Below are 24,213 nucleotides of genomic sequence, written 5' to 3'. Positions count from 1 at the left end.
TGTTATATAGACAACCTGTATTGTCAATGCATGTTTTCCACATTTTATTAAAAACCTGGTTTCATCTCATATTTTAAAACACTCTATGAAATGAGTAGAACAAACCTGTGAATTCTGGATCCTAATGGTTCCAGGTGACAGCGCTTGTGTTACTACTTGTCCTTGAGGTGTGACTACTGTTACTGGCTGATATACTGTGCCACCTAAAAAAGTGCAGCAATCAAGAAAATAAGAAAACAAGAGATAACTGGTTAATTGATGCTTAGTTATTATTAAATACAGTATGTAGCTGTGGTTAAAACCTAAAACTATTTCTAAAATGCAAAAGTGAATATTTTTTTATTCCACTGAAAGCTTTACTTTTATGGAAGGAGAAATTCAGTTAATAGTGCCCTCAAGGTACAAAAAGTCAAGATAGCAGTCTCAATAGTGCAACTGAAGCCCTGCTCCGTTGCATATGAGTGTGATGTCAGTGCATAAAAAAGAGCTTTAACAGTTTTATCAAAACCAACATTTTTACTTCTTTAATCTCAGCTGTGCATGTGACTAAGTATGCTTTTATTATATTGGATATTATTAGGTAATTTAGTTATTGTGTTGTGAATATTTTTAATTACTCCAATTTATTTGTTTTGCCTTTTCTTTGAATAAAGCTATTGTTTAAAATGCCGTTTCATTCGCCTCAAGATAAATAGTACATATTAAAAATAACTTTTATATTTTTCTCTTTAGAAACTATTAAAAAACCAGAAGCACACAAACACATATATCCACACATTTAGATAGAAGCAAATACTTATATCCACACAGTTAGATACAATGCAACATTTGAATGTTTAGTGTTTCTCACCTGCAACTGTTGCCATAGTTACATTTCCCTGCTGCAGTGCTGATGCAGGTACCACAATCCCCTGGGGACTTAGTGTACCTGTAATGGCACTTTGAATTGGCTAGAAACAATAACAACAAAATTACATAGCTTTATATTTATGAATGTTCCCATGATTTCAGTTAAATTATTTCAAATCAGAGAGAGATTTGAAAATAAAATAATGATGTTGACAAGTATGATTTTAAAAAAATGCTATGAAAACAATTTCAATGAAAAAAATAAATAAGCAAAAAATTATAGTTTGACAATATGTATATGTTAACTTTCTTCCCAATATTAAACTAAAATGTTAGCTTTCTTCCCAATATTAAACATTCATAGAACAGTTTAAACAGTCATAAGAATGTGGAATTATAATTAAACCACACCATAATTCTTATACCACTCAACACTATTCCTAACATAGTGAAAGCTTGAACTTGTACATCAACTTGCTGGAGATAATGGTATGAATATTTGGAAATGGCTATTGGTTCTTTACTTAGATTTTTTTTAAAAAAGGAAGAATAAATAAATTGTACAGATTTTCAGTGTTAAGATCTCCTGAGCACCTTAAACCTGAGCAGCAAAGATGATTTTCTAAATTTTTTTTCAAAAAGTTCAGATTTAAAATATTTACCTAAATTAGTTAATCCACAAAGGAAATACAAATTAATATATGAAATACAAGAATGCAATTTAATAAGTTGGCATGAGGTTGACATAAAATGTTCAATGAAATTCAATGAAAAAATATTAATTTTCTAAAAACATATATTTATATTTTAGACTATTCATAATTAACTTAATTTTTGTTCTATAAGTGATAAACATATACTTCCAGTGGGTTTCTAGGAGAGTTCTTACAGTAATGAAGATGAATACAATAAACTATTTAAAGGGTTTATTTTTTCATAGTACTTATATTATTCCAATCTCAAACATGTATGGGCAATATACAATATCCTCACCTCCATCCCCCAAAATAAAATAATAATGAAGAACTAAATCCAAATCAATATTAAAAGCAAATCACCAAAAAGCAAGGATCAAACCAAGATAGTTGGCGTCAGTCATGCAGCTGAGGTCAAAAAATGTTGAAATAAAACATTTTAAATTTGTTTATGAAATTTCAGGAAAGTGGGAGATGTTTGGACCTCAGGGGAAAATGTATCCCCAAAGGTAGGGGCTCTTTCAGAGAAGACCTGTAATAACCACGAGAATGGTGAGAACTTTCAGGTCAGCTCTTGAGGACCAGACTGAATGGACAGAATCAGTTTTGCAAAGTAGTGTCCAATATATCCTGGTACTGCACTGTTAATTTACGTTTAACACCAGCATTTTGGATTGGCCCTGACAGTCTACCCATAAACAATATGGTGACTTTAGTAGAGATATAAAATAGTGGGAAGATTAGAGCAGAATGTCCATTAAATCCAAATGAGATTTTATGCATGTGTTGTTGACCTATGCATAAATGGTAAGCACATGGGCAGAAACATTATCATGCAGATTTATTTTCTGTGGTATTTTATTTCCAATAAACTCTGCTCTAAAAAATGAAGAATTTACTTTGGCAGACCTCATTCTGAAATGTAAATACAGGTAGTCCTTGACACAAAACCACAACTGAGCCTAAACTTTATGTTATTAAGTGAGTTCTTTTGCTTCATTTTACTACCTTTCTTGCCACAGTTGTTAAGTGAATCCCTGCAGTTTTTAAATTAGTAACCTGGTTGTTAAGTAAATCTGGTTTCCCCATAGACTTTGCTTGTCAGGTTGCAAAAGGTAGTCACAGACCTTGGGATTCAGCAACAGTCATAGATATGAAACAGTTGCCAAGCATCTGAATTTTGATTACATGATCATGAGAATGCTTTAAAGGTTGCAATTATGAAAAATGATCATGTCACATTTTTCAGTGCCATTGTAACTTTGAATGGTCACCAAATGAATTGTTGTAAGTTGAGGACTGTATTGATGCTCATATTTCTTAGGTTTAAACAAAAATAGTAAATTATATAACTGGGAGGGAAATCACATCTCTTTCATTATTGTTATAAAAATTCAATTGCCAATTGGGACACATTTTTCAATAATAAAACTATTAGGTAGCAAAATAAAGGTCCATAGGTCAATGATGGATATTTATAATCCATATTGTTTCGGGTTAGCTTTCCATGCCTTTAGTTAATGCAGTGGTGGTTGAACTTATGATCGCCAGTGCCTTGTTGCCTTGCTTAATATACTTTGGATGGCTAAGACAGATTTTTTTTTTCAAAAATTTTTTTTCACTGGATTTACAGAGGAAGTTCAGAATTTTGGTTGATGTTTAATTATGTGAAGCCATAAAGTTTAAATATTAGAGTTTCTCATTGTTTGTCATCTTAACAGGGCAGAAAATAATGCAATTAATTTTTAATAACTGTGGTAAGTGGTACTTGGATGTGCAAAAAGGGTGTAACAGTCTGCTTCGAGGTTGACTTAGTCTAATATTTGCAGCACATTTTCTTACATTCCTTTCCCAACATAAGACAGCCGGGAAGGGAGGCTTTTTATGACTAAAAACATGAGATGAGTGATTCATGCTCATTTATATTTTTCAACTAGTCTCTTATGCACATGGTTTCTTGTGCTTAGATTCAGCTACTGAACCTAAAGAACTTTATGCTTTGAAGTCTTGTGTACATGATGGAGAGCTATCAAGAACTTTCTTCCTGCACTGAGAACTCCCCTATTATGGATAGGGCCATTATTTGCAATGAAATGAACAAAGCCAACCCAAAACTTAGGCCAAGGAAACAGTGTCAAAGAAGTGTAATGATAATTGTGTCAATTTTGCTCTACTGCTCACATTTTCTGGTGACTCTTTCCATGAAGACAGTTGCTCCAGCAAATCCAAGCTATCATTATCATGTTTAAAGTTGCTGGACTGCAGACAAAGAGTTGACAAATTATAGTCATTCTTTAAGAATTACAATTTCATGTACCGGATTACTAAGAACTGCACAAGGGAAACCTGGTATCTTTAATAACATCACAAAGAGTTAAAACATTGCTAATTGGCAAGTCATAGATCATCTATTTTAAAACTGCATTGTTATGTATTTAATTGAATTATTAAGATGGCATATTATACTTCGATTTTTAAAAATCTACTTTTATCTAATCTGAATCTTTTTTGGAATATGGTACATTACAATGCAATTAAGAAAATATACTTCATTTATCATGAAAATTACCTGGGGTTGTACTGGTGAATAAGGACTCCCAGATTCCCCACTTAGCAGAGTTTCACTGTTCATTTTAGTCTTTAAACATGCAATATAGCGACTACAAAAATCTTTACAGAGCTCATTAACTTTTTCTAGCTCAAGCAGATGAATTCGTAGAACCTGAATTGCTTTTACCATCTGAGGATAAACAAACAGAATTTTAAAATGACATACAAAAATGTCTGCACTTCATTTACATTTATTGACAATACTGTTTATTGACAACTCTGTCTCCCTGACAGAGTTTAAAACAAAGTTCAGTGACTATAATTTACAACCATTAAAATGAAAGATGTTATTAAATACACAGAATAAAGTAACAAAACAATAATAGTAGTAACAATAATAAAAGATCTGTTTAAAGAGACAGGGATTTACCTCATGTTAAAAGTGGATAGAATGAAACTGGCTGGCAAACAGATTTACTATAACTATTTATATTCTTATCTTTCAGTATGTACTAATCTTTACAAGGTACTTTATAGGCAACACAGACAACTATAAATAAAAACATGATATATTATTAAAAAGAAAGAAACAGAAATATTTCCTACACAGCTGTTGAATGTAATAGAAATGCTAGGATTTTAGAGGAAAAGTGCAGCTGGGAAGGCTTTTCCCTTTTCTTTAACGAGAATGACCACTGAGAGGATCTTTCTATTAATTTTACCTTAAACACCAAAGTCATCTGGAGAAAGCTTTCTGAAAATCATACTATACTTCTACTCACATTACACAACAGAATTCATATAAACCTTGAGTTTGACTTTCATAAAAAAGCTGCCTAATGCTGCTTTACTTTGCAATATAGGTAGTCCTCAGCTTACAATTATTAATTTAGTGACTGTTCAAAGTTACAACAGTACAGAAAAGTGTACTTTGTACACTTACACTCTGTAAGTGACTTATGAACATTTTTCACATTTATGAACATTGCAGTATTCCCATGGTCAAAATTCAGATGCTTGGCAACTGGCATGTATTTATAAAGGTTGCAGTATCCCAGGATCACCTTTTGTGACCTTCCAACAAGCAAAGTTAATGGAGAAGCCAGATTCATTTAATAACCATGTAACTAACTTAACAAGTGCAATGACTCACTTAACAACAGTGGCAAGAAAGATCATAAAATGAGGCAAAACTCACTTAATAACTGTCATGTTTAGCAATGGAAATTTGGGGCTCAATTGTTGTAAATTAATAAATCGAGGACTACCTGAAAATTATTTAACTTAACCAATTCGTTAAACATTAACTGGAATACAAATTTTGCTAGATTTTGCTTTATTATCTTTTTTGAAGGGCTTTATTTCAGTGCTTTCTGAATTCCTACTCATTTAAATAGATAGGCACTTTGTCACTTCATTTTATTACCTAAATTAAGCTACTTCTCTAACAAAGAGAGGGGAAAAAGAAACTTCTTTGGGGGAACAATCTCTTTTACTAGGGATTGTTGTAGTGTGTGGAGAAATAATGGGGAAAAGTCAGTTTGCCAAATACCGTGTTTCTCATAAAATAAGGCCGGGTCTTATATTTTTTTGAGCCCCGAAAAAACGGCTAGGCCGTCTTTTCGGGGGTGACTTAATCTCCCCCCCGCATCCTCATCTAGAGCGCCCCATGGGCAGCCTCGCCACCAGCTGCTCCTAATGGGTGATCATGGCGAAGCGCAGAGAGCTCCCTACTCCCACCAAACACCCTTGCTGCAGACCCAAGACCTTTGGCACCCGCCACTGTTGCTTTCAGTTCTGCCCATTCCACTGCCACGTTTGGAGCTGCCGCTTCCGTGTTTGGAGTGTCGCTGCCATTTGGAGTGCCGCCGCCATTTGGAGCACCGCCGTCATGTTTGAAGCTGCCACTTCCACGTTTGGAGCTGCCACTGTGTTTGGAGTGGTGGCGGTGCTCCAAATGGCGGTGGTGCTCCAAACAGCGGCAGCTCCAAATGCGGACATGGCAACTCCAAACAGCGGCAGTGCTCCAAACAGCGGTGGGGTTCCAAACACAGAAACGGCAGCTCCAAACGCAGTGGCAGCTCCAAATGCCGAAGCGGAAGCGGAAGCGGCAGCTCCAAACAGCAGCAGTGCTCCAAACAGTGGCAACACTCCAAACGTGGAAGCAGCAGCTCCAAACGCAGAGGCAGCTCCAAATGCAGAAGCGGCAGCTCCAAATGGCAGCGGTGCTCCAAACAGCAGTGGTGCTCCAAACGTGGAAGTGGCAGCTCCAAATGTGGCAGCGGCATGGGCAGAAGGGAAATCAACAGCGGCGGGCGCTGAAGGTCTTGGGTCTGCCGCAAAGATGCTTGGCAGGAGTAGGGAGCTCTCCACGCTCTGCCATGATCGTCCATTAGGAGCAGCTGGTGGAGAGGAATTGCTGCCCGCGGGGCGCTCCTAACGGCAAGTCCCCCTGCCCTTCCCCCCATTTTGCATGTTTTAAAATAGGCCTAAATTTGGGGGGAGGGGCTTAATTTCATTTTATGCCTAGAAAACATGCTGGGTCTTCCTGTTGGGGGAGGTCGTATTGTGGGAGAAACATGGTAATATTTGGAAATGTATGCAGAAATACTCCCTTCCTTTGATCCATATTTATGTGTTATGCTGGCCATGTTGCAAATAAAGGATACTTTATCCCAGGTTTCAAGGAAAGAGTCAAAATAAACATAATTTTAAAATAGCAAGATTTGTACAAATACAACAAAAGAAACATAAATTAATATGTCACTAATCCTAAAATGCTTTTACTTACTAAATTATCTGTTTCTGGATCTTCACAAAAAAAGGGTTTTCCTTCCTTCTCCTGTTTCCGAACAAAGTTTTCAATATCTACATCAAAACTTGCAGATGTTGTGCCTTCTGAACCCTGTGTAGATTGTTCACATTTTTCAAATAACAGTGCTAATAAGGGAAATAGTGGATGCCTAGGAATTAAAGATGAGTAAACTATAAGACTATAGAAATTCTCTAAGTCAACATGACAAAACATGTATAATTTAAATACTGCATACATAAAAAATTATATTAACAATTAAGATGCTATGTATTCATGGCTAATCTAACCTGGAAAAGAAAACTAATCTTTTGTTTGCTATTTAAGACTACTTGTACATTGTCGTGAATAAATTGTATTGCATTCTGAAATGTAAACTTAATTTTTATTGTTATTTACTGTTTTTCAGGTTCTGAGCACCAAGAGTTTCTCATGATTGTGGCGAGATACAAATATAAGAATATGAACAATTAAAAATCTATATTAAAATAAAAATTCTTAATCTGAAATAAAATTCACAAACCTTACTTAAATAAACAAAATATGCACTGCTATCTTATGCTAGTTCAGTGAGTTGTCATTCTCACTTTAATAGAGCTTACTTACTTGTAAACATACAGAATATTGACTTAAGTAAGTAATACAATGGCTAAAAATATACATCCAACTTAATAAAGTACTCAAAATACAATAGTTTGTTGGTACACTTGCTGTTAAATGTTTGAGTTTAGGAAGCTTTTTAAGTACTGATTCTACATTGTGGGTGCACTGGGATTAGACCCTATTCTTTACTAGTAATTCTATACTAGCATCGTATACAGGTATATCTGACCTCACCCAAGAAAATAAAATTGCAGTAGTTCTCAACTTTGGCTAAAGTGGTGAAACATAGAGGAGTCTGGCCAATGAAAGAAAGGCGGCTTCAAAATCCTATCCTTTATTGTGTTTTGTATGGTCTAAATATGATTGTCTACTACATCCCAGAAACATCATCCTTAATTTGAGAACAATCACTAGACAGATTAAAGACAATAATATACTTTACCATTTAAGATAGTTCAACTGTACTACCTGTAAATAGCCTGCTTGTCTGCATCCATCGGTGTCTGAGATTCAACTGGGGAAGGACTCAATCCTCCTGCATCTGTTTCTAAGCAGTTTGGATCTTGCTCAGTTTTTAATTCTGTTACTACTTGCATTTGCTGGAAAAGAAAGATGCTTTATATTGCCAGCTGCACTGAAAATGATTTGTTTTCCAAGCAAACGGGAGAAAGCAAAGAGTCTACTAAGTAGCCAGAAAGTTGGTATGACTTGGCAACTGTACAAAAAGTACAAGCAGTTAACAAAAATAGATAGATGGATATAGGCATATGATCTTTCTTATGTCTTTTCTCAGTAATTGTGGTTGATCATAAATTGAAGATTTAAGCAATGATAATATAACAGACAGATCTGTTAACAATCTTTCTTTGTCTTGCTGTTGATATACAAGTGTATCATTCCTAAGCTGTTGCTAAAAAAGTTGTATGCGCTTCTCCATATTTTTGTTTTTTTGTTACTAAGACATATGTACATGTATATGCAGATCAAAAACATAAAAAGTTAAATATCCTTCCAATTAAAAAACATTAAAATAAATGTTTCAGATTGGCACAAATGTATTACATTTCTTATGACACAGTATGTGAAAAATTTTGCAAAATGAAACCTAATTTAAATTAACAGTTTAAATATGTTAGCTACATTTACTTGATCTAGAATTTTGCATATATGATTAATTTTTTAAAATTTCCCCCTCACTTCCCTTTCCCTTATAAACTCATTTATATATCTATAGCTTCAATGATATGTGATAATTTCTTGTTAAAATCTTATCCATGTACAACTTTGCATAATAACTCAACTATATTTATATTTCAACATTGGCATAAGGTTTGGAATTGGGCAGAAAAATCCAAATAACATTTCTTTCTCCTTACCTAGGGATTCACAGTAAAAACTGCAGGATGTCTTAGCTGAATATGTTAGGACAGGGATGTCAAATTCAATTTCATTGAGGGCTGGGGTGGGCATGGCCAAGATGGGCATTGCCAGCTCACTTGTGACTTGTGTTGGGGGCGCCTGAGTGCTCTGCCAGCAAAAATGGGCTCCCGAGCTCTGTTTTCAGCTGCGACAACCTCCTGCAACCCTGTGCCAGTGAAAATGGAGTTTGGTAGAGGCATGTGCTCCATTTTTGCTGGCTGTGGCAGCCTGGGCTGCTCCTTTGCTGTTTCCAGGGTAGCCCTGTGGGCCAGATCTAAGCATCTTGAGTTTGACACCCCTATGTTAGGAGGTTCAGGCTATGGATGGCAGATTATTGTTGTTGTTGTTGTTGTAATAATAATAATAATAATAATAATAATAATAATAATTTTTATTCATTAAACATGAAACCCAGTCAACTGAACATTTAAAATGCATCACAAATATCAATGACTGGCTCTGATGGTTGATATGGGTTGCTGCCAGGATTGTATTCTTTATTCCAAAGTCCCACAAGATCCTCACCATCTCATTTTCAACAATCTTTTCCACTTTATGTTCCCATGACTTTTCAGATACAGGTACAGTATATTTTTTACATAATGACCAGTGGATTAATTTAACAGCTCGATCATGTGTAGCTTTGTAGACAGTTTGTGTGATTTTGCTGCACTCATATATTAAGTGTGAAACAGTTTCAACTTTGTCATTGCAAAGTCAGCAGTTTGGATTGTCAGTGGCTTTTTTTGTATCTTGGCTTTCATGGCATTAGTTTGTAGTGTTTGTTCTTGAGCAGCAAGTATTAAACCTTCCATTTCTTTCTTGATAGTTCCTCTCTTAAGCCATGCCCATGTCAAGTTGTTATCACATTTTCCTTCAAAGTTTTTCAAGTGCTGTCCATGCAAAGCTTTGGTTTTCCATCCATTTAATCTGTCATTCAGCTGTTTATCCTTATATTCTGCCTTTGTTTCTGTTGTTTTTATAATGTTCTCCATTTTCACAGCCTGCAGCAATTTTTCTGTACTTTGGTTCACATATTCATTCAAACTTTGTTTTTCTTCTTCTAGTTTGATGGATTTGCAATAGCCCTCTGCCCCCTATTCTTCTTGACAGATACAACCTGTCGATGTCACTTCGTGTTTGTAAAGTGTGGTAAATATTCAAAAGTTTACACGTTTTCCAGTCCAGGTTTTCCAGTTCAGCCACAGTCCAGTTGATGATTCCAGCTGGGTAGCATATCACTGGAACTGACCATGTATTAATGGCTTTAATTATGTTTTCAGAATTCAGTTTTGACTGTAATATTTTGCAGACCCTCCTGATGTATTCCTTTTGCGTTGACTCTTTGACTTTTCCATTCAAGATATTATCTGCTTCCAATACACGTTTCTTTTTTGGTATTTAATAACCCAATTGTGCAGTTATAATGGGAGCTGTGCTGTACATTAGTTGGTTTGTTTCATGCTGTGTGCTGGTTGGGATGGAAGTTAAAATGTTGTTCACTGCATTTAGTAGATCTTTCACTCGTTTGCTATGTACTTTGCGAATGGCAGGCAGTCTTTTTCTTTCTATGTTTTCTTTGGTGTGGTTTTCAATCTTTTCTTTCAGCATTTTCACTAGATCACTTAGCTCTACACTTTCGAGTTGTTGCACAGGAAGTTCTTCATCCTGTATGTTGGTTTCTTCCACTGGTTGGTCAGTTTGTTCAGGTTTTGGAACTGTTTCTTCAGCCTGTTCATCATTACTTGTTTTCTTTCTAGGCAATGTTTCTAGGTGTTGTCTTTCCACACCTGTGAAAACTTTATTTTTTAAATAATAATAATAATGCTTAGTTAAGTCTCATTGGCACATCAAATAATAATAATAATAATAATAATAATAATAATAATAATAATAATAATAATAATAATAATAATAATTTGATGTGCCAATGAGACTTAACTAAGCATTTTTCTTAGTTTGTAACACATTACAATTCCAAAGATATTACAGCCACTAATTTGTTTGGAATAAAAATCCAGTCTTTTTGCAGGGCAAAAAAGATGAGTGTTTTTCATTTCTAAGCAATGGCTAGCCCCTAATAAAATGGTAGATTTCTATTAAAGTGGCCATATTTCATTTTAGGTTATGGAAGAAAACAGATCAGTGAAAAAGAAAAAAACACAGTTGAGAATCTCAACAGTATCATTATTTGAAAATGAAAGTGTTATAATGAAAATAAAAGCAATGTTGTTTGTTCATTCATTCATTCATACATTCAGGCACATAGACTTATGTAGGCACATGTAATGACTCACAGTCTTAATAAAATATAACCTAAACAACTAAAAACCATACTAAAACCATTATTTAAACACTATCAATGGCTGAATAAATTTGTAATATTTTTTTTCCAGGCAAGAAAAAGAACTTAAATTAGTAAAGGCAAAAAGTCCCAGTTTGGTTCCTAACATCTTTTCTTTAAATGATTATTAGAATGTGCTGCCATTCAGATTCCGGCTTGGTTATATTCACACCATGCCTATTCAGCTTTATTTTATTTTACATCTATTTTATAATCAACAATGTATTGGTAGCCTCTGATTGACTCTTCCTGCTTGTTTTCTTCTGACAGTGAGAAGATTCAAACAATTGCAGAAAATCTTTCAAGGTACGATGAATGAATTTGGATTCTGGACCTTTACAGTCCTTCACAATCCAATGTTGAAAAGAGACATTAATTGGCTTTTGATCCGTGGTTGTTGGGTAAATAAAATTATAAAATCAATTTGTATATTATACTAAACATGTCAGAAAGTTTTCCCTGTAATCTGTTCCCATGGGTGGGATTCTACTTGTTCAGACTGGTTTTATAAAACCGGTTGTTACAATTCTGCACAGTTTGGAAAACTAGGCAAATTCCACCAGTGACTGGCCCTACCCAACCCTGCCCAGTCACTCCTTATCTTGCATGCACATCATCCAATTTGCCTGTGTTGTGCCTTTGCCTAATTTTTGATAAGTTGCTATTTTTCCTTCCCCCCCCACGATCAGCTGTTCCAACTATCAGCTGTGTCACATGATTTAGATTACCTAGAAAGCAAGAAATTGTCGGAGGGGGGAGAAGTGGCGTGAGAGCAGAGCTGAACCTTCCTTAGGACTGAAGCTTCTATTTTTCAATGTAGACTCGGGTAGCAGATTGCAGAAAGGTAGATCTGTGAGTAAATCTGATTTTGCAAGCAACTCAATCTGCCTGTCTGCTCTGCCTGATTTTGGGTAAAAGTTGCTCTTTTTTAATTTTAAAAAAAATATCAATATTTACATAATTATTTACACTATTTACATACAAGCTATGCCCAGTCAGTCACATGACCACCAAGCCACACCCACAAATTAGGCCATGCCCACAGAATCTGTTGTTAAGAAATTTGATTCCCACCCCTGACTATCCCTATTGGCCAAAAGAGTCAAGTAGACTGAGTTTATTTAACCGAGACTCATAAAGAGATAATATCCAATTTGGAATCCATAAACTGTGCAAAATAAAAATGGATAATGTACAAGTCAGAAGCATGATTTGTGTATTCTATAGGTAATTCATATCGTATCAACTTTTGTTTTAAAAGGCCTTACTTGTTGTCCATCTTGATAGTTGTCTATACTTAATGTCTGCGTTGCCATCATGGTTACTGAGATGCTTTGAAGTCAAATCATATCTTGGTTCAATTTTTTGCTGCAAAGAAACCATAAATAATATTAGTATTTTAAAAGAAAATTATATAATTGTTGAAATCTGTGTCCGGTTGAAAAATGTGTTCTTTCATATATATGCCTGCTGGTCATAAAATACTGATAATCATAATTTTTGTTTTGTATATGTGTTTTCACACGTCAAAATAAAATAGAAATGTACCACAAAAATATCTGAAAGAAAACAATGCAAACCAACCTTTTGGGAATTTGGAAAATGTTCTTTCAGATTATTCTCTGTTGAATGAATATGGGTACTGGTCCAGTCATGGGATCAGATGGCAAAGCAAACTGGTTATTTTTAAATCCCTGCTAGCACACAGTTTACACTCTTTCTATCTGAAGACTGTTCAATGGCTAAATCAAGGCACAAGAATTAACTTCATGATGTTTCTCAGACACAACCACAAACATTTGCATTTATTTGTTGTCACATTTACAGGAACCCACCCATTTATAACTATCTTCTTTTCTCTCACATTCATCATATCCTTTATTTACACAAATTTGATTTACCCTTCCAGCTCATCTGTATATTTTTCCCATGTGGTTCTGAAAATGGCCACATACGAGCTAGAAGTAGCTATTTTTGCTATGATAAGGGTGTTTTTTTTAATCACCACAGTTTATATCTGTGTAAATTTAGTTTGTACAGTTTATATGGATGAGTCAGACCACAAGTTAGATAACAACCAGTCTTTGGTGATCCCTTAAGCTACTATGTATACTGTAATAAGAGTAGGCAAAATATGTAGTTTTTCAAAAATTAAAGAAAACATGCAGAAGTAGCCACATGAAAATATTAATATTAATATAATAGTAATATTAATTGGTTTAGAGCCATTAACTTATAGAAGAATTGGTATCCAATAATGATGATGGTGAAATAGCTTTCTTCATTTTGCTTTACACATTTTTTAAAACCACCAAAGTCCTCAAAGTAAAGGAGCATTGAAGGGGTCTTCAGGGGTTCATTCAAGAGATATATAAGTTGGAAACAAAATGGAACAAAACAAAATAAGAAAATTATCAGCTCAGAAGAAACCACAGAAATGTGAAACCTGGTCAATGCCAAGGCAGGAAAATCTGTTTCACATTCAGATCATTATTTATCAGTTTTTAAAACAAAGAACTTCATTTTATAGAAGTATAATACTGCCAAACAGATATATTATCAGGAAGCTTTTCCATCTATACCCATCAAGTGAAAGGTATTGTCTGTGTCAATACTCATCACTATAGTACTATTGTTTCTCAACTGGATAACTAAATATCTCACTAAGCTGGACATTGAGCCTTTCAGGATGTGTCTTCTCTCTTTCTTTATTGACATGATTGTCTTATTCGCTAAACAATAGGATAACAGCTAAAATCAGGTGTTAAATAAACCTGCCCTGTACTTTTTAAAATTTTGCATGGAAATATAATTCAAACATGAGGATCAGGATGTTGTATTTTTAAAGAAACAAGTTCTAGTGGTGAAAGGGATAAATACAACCATATAATGTAGCAGCATACAAGAATATAAGCAGATTATCACACAGCACTTCTGTATTTTCAGTGGTTCTCTCTGGAGACATTAATAGAAAAACCTTGCTATTGCAATCTTTAGGTACACAGATCTGCAAGATATTGCAGTGAAAATAAAGAAAATTCCAAGAGTCAGGACAATGGAATTTCCTCATTGGATTATTTTTATATAATGACACTGATCAGCAAGGTATTGGCTTTTTAGTTTCTTTCTTGTCGTAAGATAAACAGTGCTTACAAATCAATGCTTTTCTCTCTTCTTAGCAAATAGGGTCCAGCTTTTCAATTGTCATACTATCCTTCTGGTATTCATTTCCTAGGAAGGTATGCCTAAGTAAATAACAGAACAATTTTCATTTAGTTGAACTAGATGTAATCATAGAAGCAACAATTACTTTTTAACTATTTGACATTTCTAGTAAGATAATCTGTGGAAATATAGCCACAGAATTTCATCTTTAGTGGAAGAAGGAAAAGTCCAACCAGTACATAATTTCCCCCCAAAATTCATGTTGGAGATATTGGTCAAATAAAAATAAATGTTTATGGAAAAAGAAAACATATTACAATAGAAATTATAGACTTCAAAAGAATTAGATGATTATAACTGAAGAATAAAACAATATTAGGAAAAGAAGTTTGCAGTGTTACATTTTTTATATTTAGAGAAACATGAAAAGAATGGTAGAAGAATATACGTATGACTTTTGATAGTTTCAAACGTTAAATTAAGAAAAATGTAGTGTGTAGGACAATACCATCATATTCTTTGGAGAAAATAATTTATATGTCTTTGCATGAACAGAGAAATAAGAATAGCAGATTTAAATTGTTTTCACTAAAGGATGTAATTTTTATTATTCAGTCATAATTTAATAATTTGAATTCTAAGTAGTACTATGTTCACCAGAAAAAAGAATATTCAAACTTAAAATTAGTTCCAGTTATATTTTTAAATTTTCAATTCACTTTGCGATGACAAATCTTAACAACACAAGTATTTGAAAGTGTTGTTATAAACTGAATTGAGCTTGAAAACCTTAGCTGACATTTGATAATGACTCTTAGTGTAGGTGCTATGGATCCACTAATATCATGTAACATATTTTTCCAACTTTATTGGGACATTTTTTTTTCTTTTGGATTGAATCTAGGATTTGCTACATTGTCTTCTTTGGAATTGATTGCTATATTTTACAACCAACAGGAGGTGATTTCCACAGCAGTGAAAGTGAGCATGAAACTTTGTAGATTTCTCCAAATCAGAAGTGGTATTCAGCAGGTTCTGACCAGTTCTAGAGAACCAGTGGCAGAAATTTTGAGTAGTTCAGAGAACCAGCAAATGCCATCTGACTGCCCCTGCCCCCATCTATTCTCCACCTCCCAAGTCCCAGTTGGTTGGGTGGTCTTCTTCTGTTGCCCTGCACAGGAGAACGGAGCTGGAAAGCAGGTTAGTGGGGTGGGGAGGGCATGGAGATTTTGTAGCAACCTTCCCTCAGGAGTGGGGAGGGAATGGCGATTTTACAGTATCCTTCTCCTGCCATGCCCATCAAGCCACGCCCACAGAATCGGTAGTAAAAATGTTTGAATCCCACAACTGCTCCAAACCACTGTTATTTGTGGTTTTAAATTTCATCCATTACCATACGTTGCTTGCTGCACCATTCATTGTTTCAGTTGTTATTTTATCACAGATTGAAATATTATTATTTGCTGCAGGCAGAACATTTGGAAAACCTGTGGATTTTCCAAATCATTTTGAAAAAAGGTCCAACATTCTGCACCATACAGCAACAAAACATACTGTATTAATGATAAATAAACAAGCATATTGGTAACAATGCTCCCGCTGCTTTTTTTTCTTGCCGGAAGAACTGTGTCAATGCTTGATAGACTGAGGCAGTGTAGCTGATTTGATTGTTGCTATTGGCTGTGGTAGATGGGTCTGCTTCTGGACAACAGAATCAAAGTATTAAAATTGTTCAACTTCAAACATTGCTCCATCAGAGCGGATGGCAAAGACTTTCAGCATGTGTATATGGATTATTAAACAGAAAGGAAGATGTAACAATACCTACTCCAGTGCATACAGGCATTTTATCATGAACAGAATTTCGTGATTCCTTTTACAGCTCCTTCAGGAGGCTATTTTAGCAAGCTTATCTTTGGCAATTGGTGCCACTGAAAAGCACTTTCAAATGCTGTTGCAAAGTCAATGAACAGTGATGACCTTCTTTCCATACCTGATATGTTCTTACAACAATTGTGATACACATATTTGGTCATACCTGTTCCAGGACAGAAACAATCTGGTTCTTGGGAGTAGTTGTTTTCATTCTGAAACTTTTTTCTGGATTACTATATTTTCACAAATATCTTACCCTCCAATGAGAAAAGGCTAATAGGTTCCTTCTTAATTATATTAGATGTCCAACCTATTTTTTTAATGCTTTACTACTGTAAATTGGCGTGCAAGATTTAGTGTAGCAAATAGTAGCATTTAAAAATAGTGTAGACAATCCAACTAAGAAGAAACATGTTTTGTACTATTCTTTCAAAAACTATAACTTGTAATAACTGGGATCATCTGTTGAACCAAACCAGACTTTTTTAACACTAATGGCAGAATAGAACAATATTGGACCTGTTTCTCTTCAATGCTAAGCCACAATTAGTGGATTCACAAATTACTGCAGTAAATCCTCATATTATGGTATAGCGTGATCTATGATTCCACAGAATGAAATGCATTAAATACTTTTGAATGCAACAAGGTCTTTGCAATAATAACTAATATATTTAAGTTGTGCGTTTACTTGAATAAATTCACAATAATAAATTCTCTTTGAATGTTCTTATTTAATAATTTCTTTAAAAAATTCAACATACTGTGTTTTAAGGCTACTCAAAAAACAGCTGTGAATTGTTTTTACTGTTTTTATTGGGAGAAAGTTGATTGCTTTGATACGATTTAAAAGTTCATAATACTGCATGTTTTTTTTAATAAAATGTAATAAATTCTTATGTGTTCACACAGAAATATAAGTTAGTAATCACTACATACAATTTATGTACTTATTTGCGTCCTGCCTTTATCATTTTTACAAATAACTCTAGGTGATAAACATATTCAATGCACCTTCCTCCTTATTTTCCATGATGTGGGTTGGGGTTGAGAGTGAGTGACTGGCCCAATGTCACCCAACTAGCTTTCATGGATAGGCAGCATTTGAACTTGCTTTCTCACCTCATGTCTTAACCACTAGACGAGGGGTCGCCAACCTTTTGGACCTCAGGGACCACCAACTCATGATTTTAAATCCCAGGGACCACTAACCTTAGGTTCTGTGGTCATATCCTTATTTGTGGGTGTGGCTTGGTGGTCCTGTGACTGGCTGGGCATGGCTTGTATGTAAATATTATTAATATGTATATAAATATTGAATTTTTTATTAAAAAAGAGCAACTTTTATCCAAAATCAGGCAAAGCAGGCAGGCAGATTGAGTTGCTCACAGAATCAGAGATTCATTCAGAAATCTGTCTGCCACTGGCTGTCTCTCGCATAAAATTTGCTAGCAAGCAAACTCACAAAATTAACTCACAACACACCATGTATGCAAATATTTAGTTTTTTATTTTTAAAAAGAGCAATTTTTACCCAAAATCATGCAAAGCAGGCAGGCAGATTGAGTTGCTCACAGAAGCATTCAGTGATCTATCTGCCATCGGCTAGCTCAGTTTCTCAAATTTGCTTGTCATGAGTCTGCACTGAATAATAGAACCTTCAGTCCTAAGGGAGGTTCGGCTGTGCTTAAATGCAGAGCCAAAGTTCTAAAGACTAGCTAGAAAGCAAGAAATCCAACCATTACCTGCTTCCTCGCTAATCTAAATCTCCTGGCACAGCAGAACAGATGATGGTCAGAAAAAAAAATAGCAATTTAGCGGGCAAGTTTGCCAGGTAAGGAATGAGTGGGTGGGGAGGGTTCCTGTGGGCCATGTGGGCAGTGCAGCCTTGTGTTTCTGTGCAGCCTGGATTAATTGCTTTGTGGGGCGGGGGTGCTTTGGGGGTGAGATTTCTCTGTGGCCCACCAAAAATTTTCACAGCCACCAGTGGGCCATGGCCCACTGGTTGGCAACCGCTGCACTAGACCATCTCACTCTTGTTATATCTCTTATCTCTTACACAGTTTGTAAGGTAAAGGTTTTCCTCGTACATACGTGTTAGTCATTTCTGGCTCTAGGGGGCGGTGCTCATCTCCATTACAAAGCCGAAGAGCCACCGCTGTCCAAAGACATCTCTGTGGTCATGTGGCCGGCATGACTAAAGGCCAAAGGCGCACGGAATGCTGTTACCTTCCCACCAAAGTGGTCCCTATATTTCTACTTGCATTTTTATATGCTTTCGAACTGCTAGATTGGCAGAAGCTGGGACAAGTAACGGGACCTCACTCCATTACGCGGCACTAGGGATTTGAACCGCTGATTTGCCGACCTTTCTGATCAACAAGCTCAGCATCTTCACCACTGAGCCACTGCATCCCTTCTTACACAATTACTAAAGTATAAAAAGATTGTCCATTGAATAATTTTATTATAAGAAGCAATCACCATAAATTCATTATCTGTCATATGTAGTACTATATAAATGAAATTACTGTAAGCTATATTTTAAATATTACAGTTTTATATCAGACCTATAGAATGAGAGGACTAGTTCTGTAACAACTTTAAATATATATATTATTAAAAGTGTGAATAAAAAACTAAATCCCATTCATGTGGAACATAAATTTAAATTAATATTTTCATAACTCTAAAATCTAGGGGGAATTAATATTCAGCCTTTTACTGCAGAACAAAGCTTTGTTTATTCAATTTATATGACTACCCACTTGGTATTCTGGACAGTAAACAGCTGTTTGAAAATAAACACATCTACAAAAACACACCTGGAGTTGTACTCTTGAAGCAGTATTCATATCCATATCAATGCAACCCTCTCCACCCCGCAAAATGGATGGATACATGGATAATATTGGTCCTGCAAATAACCAAGCCCTGTGCCATGAAGGGATTAGTAGGTCATAATCAGCACTTTGAAATACACCCAATAAAATTGGGCCTTATATCAACATTCCAGATGGAATTGCAAACAATTATAGATTCCTATTTAGAAATACTATTACATTATATTTTTTTAAAAGCAGCATTTTTGAATTCTTAAGAGAATTTGCAGTGTTTTGCATAATTTAAGAATTTATGCCAAAAGACCTTGTTGAATTTGTGATCCAAATTAAACTCATTTACTCATTCCACAAAGCACTTTGCCTCATTGGTTATCCCAAAGGAAGCACATTTTGTGCATGCATACACATGCTCAGAAGATCTCAAGAGAGCCACTTAAGTAGCCATACCTGGATCTGCTTTTTGAAGTTGCAGCTGCTCTAAAACTCACAGCAGCTGCTTTGAAGTGCTCGGAATAAACCTCTGTTGGGTTGGCAGATGAAGCAAAGCAGAAAAGTGTCTTGCAAAATGATTTTCAACACATAATTAAACAATCTTGACTTTGCCAGTGGGATGGGTGCAATACAAAGCACACAATTATGTTCCTTTCAGAGAGAGTAACTGATAGTCTTGTAAGTGAATTATTCTTATTCTATTTGAACAAGAGTCTACCAATTATAAACAATGCCAAAACAAGTTACAGGTAGTGACCAAAGTTACAACAACACTTTAAAAAGACTTAAGATCAGTTTTCACACTTATGACCACTTCAGCACCCCCATGGTCACATGATAAAAACCTGGACACTTGGCAACTGGTATGTATTTATGACAGCTGCAGTGTCCTGAATCATGTGATCACAATTTGTAACCTTCCCAGCCAGCTTCTGACAAGCAGTGTCAATGGAGGAAGCCAGATTCATTTAACAAACACATAATTCACTTAAAAACTGTAGTGATTCACTTAATAGCTTGGCAAAAAGGTTGTAAAATGAGGCACAACTCCCTTAACAACTTCCTCACTTATTAATAGAAATTTTGGGCTCAATTATAGTTGCAAGTCAAGGACTACCAGTACTTTTACCTTCTTCAAGGAACTAAATACTTTTATTAGTGGAAATACAAACTGTTACAAGAAAAAAATGTGCAATTTTATTATTTTCTATTTTGATGCTGCCATTATACAATATCATGTTTGTGATAGATTATATGCTACCATATTATAGTATTGTTTAAGCAGCTTATACAATGGAGTTTACTTGGCAATAAATTAAAATTACTACTCCTTCAGCAGGTCTTGCTCCTGAATGTGTGCTGAATACAGCATTTATAAACTGATGTCAAATCATAATCTGATTCAAGAAACCATGGTTTAAACTAAAATATTGATATTCTTATTTAAGCACCATCCAGCCAACATAATTATTTGTGTAATTCCAATTCAAATAACCAGTAGTTCAAGAAACTGAAGCTTCGATACTTACCTCAAATCTGTGACTTAATGTATGCTTTAAAATATTTAATATTAACATTGAATGTAAAGTTGAAAGTAATGTCATTAAATATCATAGGCAAATAATGTGCACAGGTCAATTAAGTAATGTCAATTATAATTCCCAAAAGAGTACCTCAAAGTTGTAATTCTTAAGAGGGTAGGAAAATTACAGTTGGAATGTAACTATTTCTGCCAAGAGTTTTATTTAAATTAAATGTTAAGTGAAAAATTGCTCTTTGGATGTGATCATCAGCATACTGCTCAAATACCAAATGTAAGGCCAATTCAACATTTAAAACAAGTAGCAAGTTACAATAATAGTGTTGCAAAAGGATACCAATGTACCATTTCCTTGTATCTTCATTTCTAGCCCCACTGCCTTGTAATTATAACCAAGTCTTTAATGTACCCCTAAAATACTTTAAAAATTGTGACTTAGTTATAGTTAGCACAAATAGCAAACTATGGAAATGATACAGTAACTAGAAAATAAAAGTGTATTTTAAAATGATCAATTGATTTACAATATGAAAATGACCATTCCTAATATAGTGAGGGTCCAAGCTAAAAGCAGTAAGAAAAACAAACATAAAAATAGAAGGAATAACAATATTTATAATATTTATAATAAATTTATAATATATTGAACTTTTATGTCTCTCAACAACTAGACAGTTCACAACCAAAGAAATTCATTACTTCTGAATTGTTTATTTATTATTAGATTGGTACCCTGCCTTTCAAAATCAATTATCAGAAAATTAATGGGAATTCAATTGATTACTATTATCCTATTATTTAGAACTGTCAATTTATAATTTGTTAGATATTCAATATTTTGTTTTCCTCAGTGAAATAAAAAATAAATTCCAATGTGCAGGCAAAGTTTACTATTCTGTGTAGGCATTTTATTATTGTAATTATGATGAAAAAAAACCATTTCTAGCCAACACAAAAATATAATGGTAACTTGTAGTTTAGTAAAATTACCCACTCCTATAAGTCTCATTTCTTAGTACATGAGTACTCAGGAATCCTTCCTTATTGTTCATCTGTAGTATTTACCAGAACATTTAGTTTTATGCAACACTTTGAATTCAATTCCCCAAGGTGTTTTTCCCCCCAAAAATGCATAAAATGTAATATGCCTGCAACTGTTTTTGCATCAATTCCAGAAAGATACAGCTGTTTTAAAATGTTGCAAATTGATGCTACATTTTATTTCCACACATTCACAGCAGCTACTGAAGATGAAATCTGAAACATTTCTTGGCCCTATTCAGCATCCTAAGCATCTTGGTTTCAAGACTTTATTCTAGCATTAGCATTAGACTAAAAATCCTATGGCTTAATATTTTCAAGAATGGAGGATTTCTTCAGGCTCATATATATTCTTGGTGCCACCGGCGTCCATTTGTCTATCAAAAGATGAAGCCAATTCTCACCAAGATTTCAGGAGCTACTGATTAACAATTAAATAAAATTACTTGAGTAAGAATGTAACACAATGCATTATTCTCTCAACTGAACAAAATGTATACAAAATTAGATAACACACACCCATCACCTATATTTATGCATATTAAAGTTCCATTTTTTCCAAGCAGAAAATTTGTGGTTTGAAACAAATCTGATATTTTAGTGTAAAAACTGTATGCATGTGCAATGGTTATGTATTCAATAAACTGCAAATGTCACTTTGATTATTAAAATTCTATAGCATTTATACTACCATGAATCCTTCAAAATCTGTGCTTAAACTAATTCTGTAGCATCGTTTATATTATTGCTGCTCTCGGTACACAAAATCAAAATAAAGGAATCTAAAAATTCAAATGTGCATAACTGGGAGGTTTTCTTAGTATAACTTTGAAAGGTACAGTTTGCTCACTCATTTAAATGCTTAATGTAACTAATGAACTGGAAAACTAGCATTCTTTTTCACGTTGCAATCTTCAACTATCACAATAAACACGGTTAGTGGTTATCACAAAATGTTTATCAACATCAAACAGGGCAAGAAGTACACATATCAGCTCACATACTCAACACTTAGTACTTGAAATCAAAGAATAATTCGTATTTCCAGTTCTGCCAAGCTCCAGCATTAACGTCACTCAGTGCCATTTTCAATTTAGCCAGGGGATACAAATTCGTGGGAGACTCTCTACTGGTTTGAAAATGTATTTAAGATTCTCTTCTCCCCTTTGAGAAGTGGGGTGGAGAGTATGCAATTTTTTTATATATATTCCCGAATTGTGCATGGGTCGCCAAGCAAACACCCCAAAACGGCTCAGAAACAAAGCTACCCTCCACGTTTATTATTGACAACCAGATTACATAACAACAATCCCCTCGGATTTCCCAATTCTTTACTAGGAATCCCCCCCACGTCCATTCACGTGCAAAAGGAGGGTTATTTCAAGCTCCGGAAAAGTAGCTGCGAACCTGTGGAAAAACCGGAGGTTGGGGGGGTGGGGGAGCGGGAAAAAGGGACGGGAGGGCTTTTTTGAGGCGTCCGAGCGAGTTAGAAAAAGAAGCGAGCGAGGAAAAACGCAGGGGAAACCCCGCTGATTGTTCAGTTCCTCTTCTATTTCTCCACGTCTACAGGAATGCTCCCGAAACGGCCCCTTTAAATGCCGCCCTCGCGGTTTCCCCCACACGCCCACCCGTCGCACCACGAACAGCTGCTGCCCTTTTCTCTCTCCCTCCCACCTCGAGGCGCGCGACACCTCCCCCGCCTCGGTGTGTGCGTGCGTGTGTGTGCGCGCGCCGGCGCCGCCGCCGCCTCCTCCTCCTCTTCCTACAAAAGCAACGGCCAGTCGGCGGCTGTTCCAGAAACTTCCTCACTCCCCCTCCCTTTCCTTCCTCGTTCCAGACCGCCGACGCCCCTAACCCCCCTCCCGAGTAAGTTACGGTGTCTTTGCCCATATCCCGCTTTTCCATGTTGCGGGTTCACCTCCCCCCACATCCCGGATCTGTTAGCGCAACTCAGCCAAGCCGGCCGATACTGGCGGCGGGCGCGCCGTGATGGATGGATGGCTGGCTGGCTAAGAGCAGGTTTGAGTGACAGCGCTTACCTGGGTGCCAATCTTCGTCACACTGACAAGCGGCTGCAGCAATCGGGACCCGCACCGCCGCGACGCGCGTCACCACGCATACATGGCCTCGACCAATTGCAGGGCGCGCCAGGCGAGACGACAACACGCTTCGAAAGACGCCTCATCAATATTCAGCAAGGGAGCGGGGCACGTCGTATTTTTAGATACGCCCACTCCGCGGAGCGCCATAGTGAAGGGGCGGGGCGGCAAGAGAAGTACCGCCCCCTCGGGCCTGGGCGCGAGGCTGAATTGCCTTAATGAATACTCATTAGGTCGGGGGAGGGTGCCACCCACCCCTCTCAGCTTGAGGGGTGGAAGAAGTTGTCTACTATCGCCGCTTGCGGGTTTGATGCCCATGAAACGCTCCGTTCCTTGGAGCCATCGATCCGAGCCGAAGGCGCTTGTGACGTCACATCGTGTTTCCCC

General features: G+C 35.9%; 1 protein-coding gene across 4 annotated transcripts in view; it reads right to left on the bottom strand.

Moving 5' to 3' along the window:
• PKNOX1 (PBX/knotted 1 homeobox 1) overlaps positions 1 to 23,916 on the bottom strand; it is a 30,670-nt gene extending 6,754 nt beyond the window's left edge. Inside the window, exons 1-9 of one of the 4 annotated variants that reach the window (XM_026713618.2) lie at positions 23,767 to 23,916; positions 14,426 to 14,517; positions 12,541 to 12,640; positions 7,978 to 8,108; positions 6,886 to 7,057; positions 4,114 to 4,284; positions 3,726 to 3,803; positions 851 to 950; positions 106 to 203 (exon numbers count right to left, since the gene is read on the bottom strand). In XM_026713618.2, the coding sequence (XP_026569403.1) occupies positions 106 to 203; positions 851 to 950; positions 3,726 to 3,803; positions 4,114 to 4,284; positions 6,886 to 7,057; positions 7,978 to 8,108; positions 12,541 to 12,591 (801 nt within the window). In that variant the 5' untranslated portion in view covers positions 12,592 to 12,640; positions 14,426 to 14,517; positions 23,767 to 23,916. The remainder of the gene's footprint in view (positions 1 to 105; positions 204 to 850; positions 951 to 3,725; positions 3,804 to 4,113; positions 4,285 to 6,885; positions 7,058 to 7,977; positions 8,109 to 12,540; positions 12,641 to 14,425; positions 14,518 to 23,766) is intronic. The other 3 variants (XM_026713620.2, XM_026713619.2, XM_087937657.1) reach the window with 3 other exon arrangements.
• Positions 23,917 to 24,213: the final 297 nt, after the last annotated feature.

The sequence above is a fragment of the Pseudonaja textilis genome, chromosome 7 (assembly GCF_049901715.1).
Source record: "Pseudonaja textilis isolate UNSWEBS1 chromosome 7, rPseTex1.2, whole genome shotgun sequence".
Lineage (NCBI taxonomy): Eukaryota > Metazoa > Chordata > Lepidosauria > Squamata > Elapidae > Pseudonaja > Pseudonaja textilis.
This window is presented reverse-complemented; position numbering and strand designations above follow the sequence as displayed.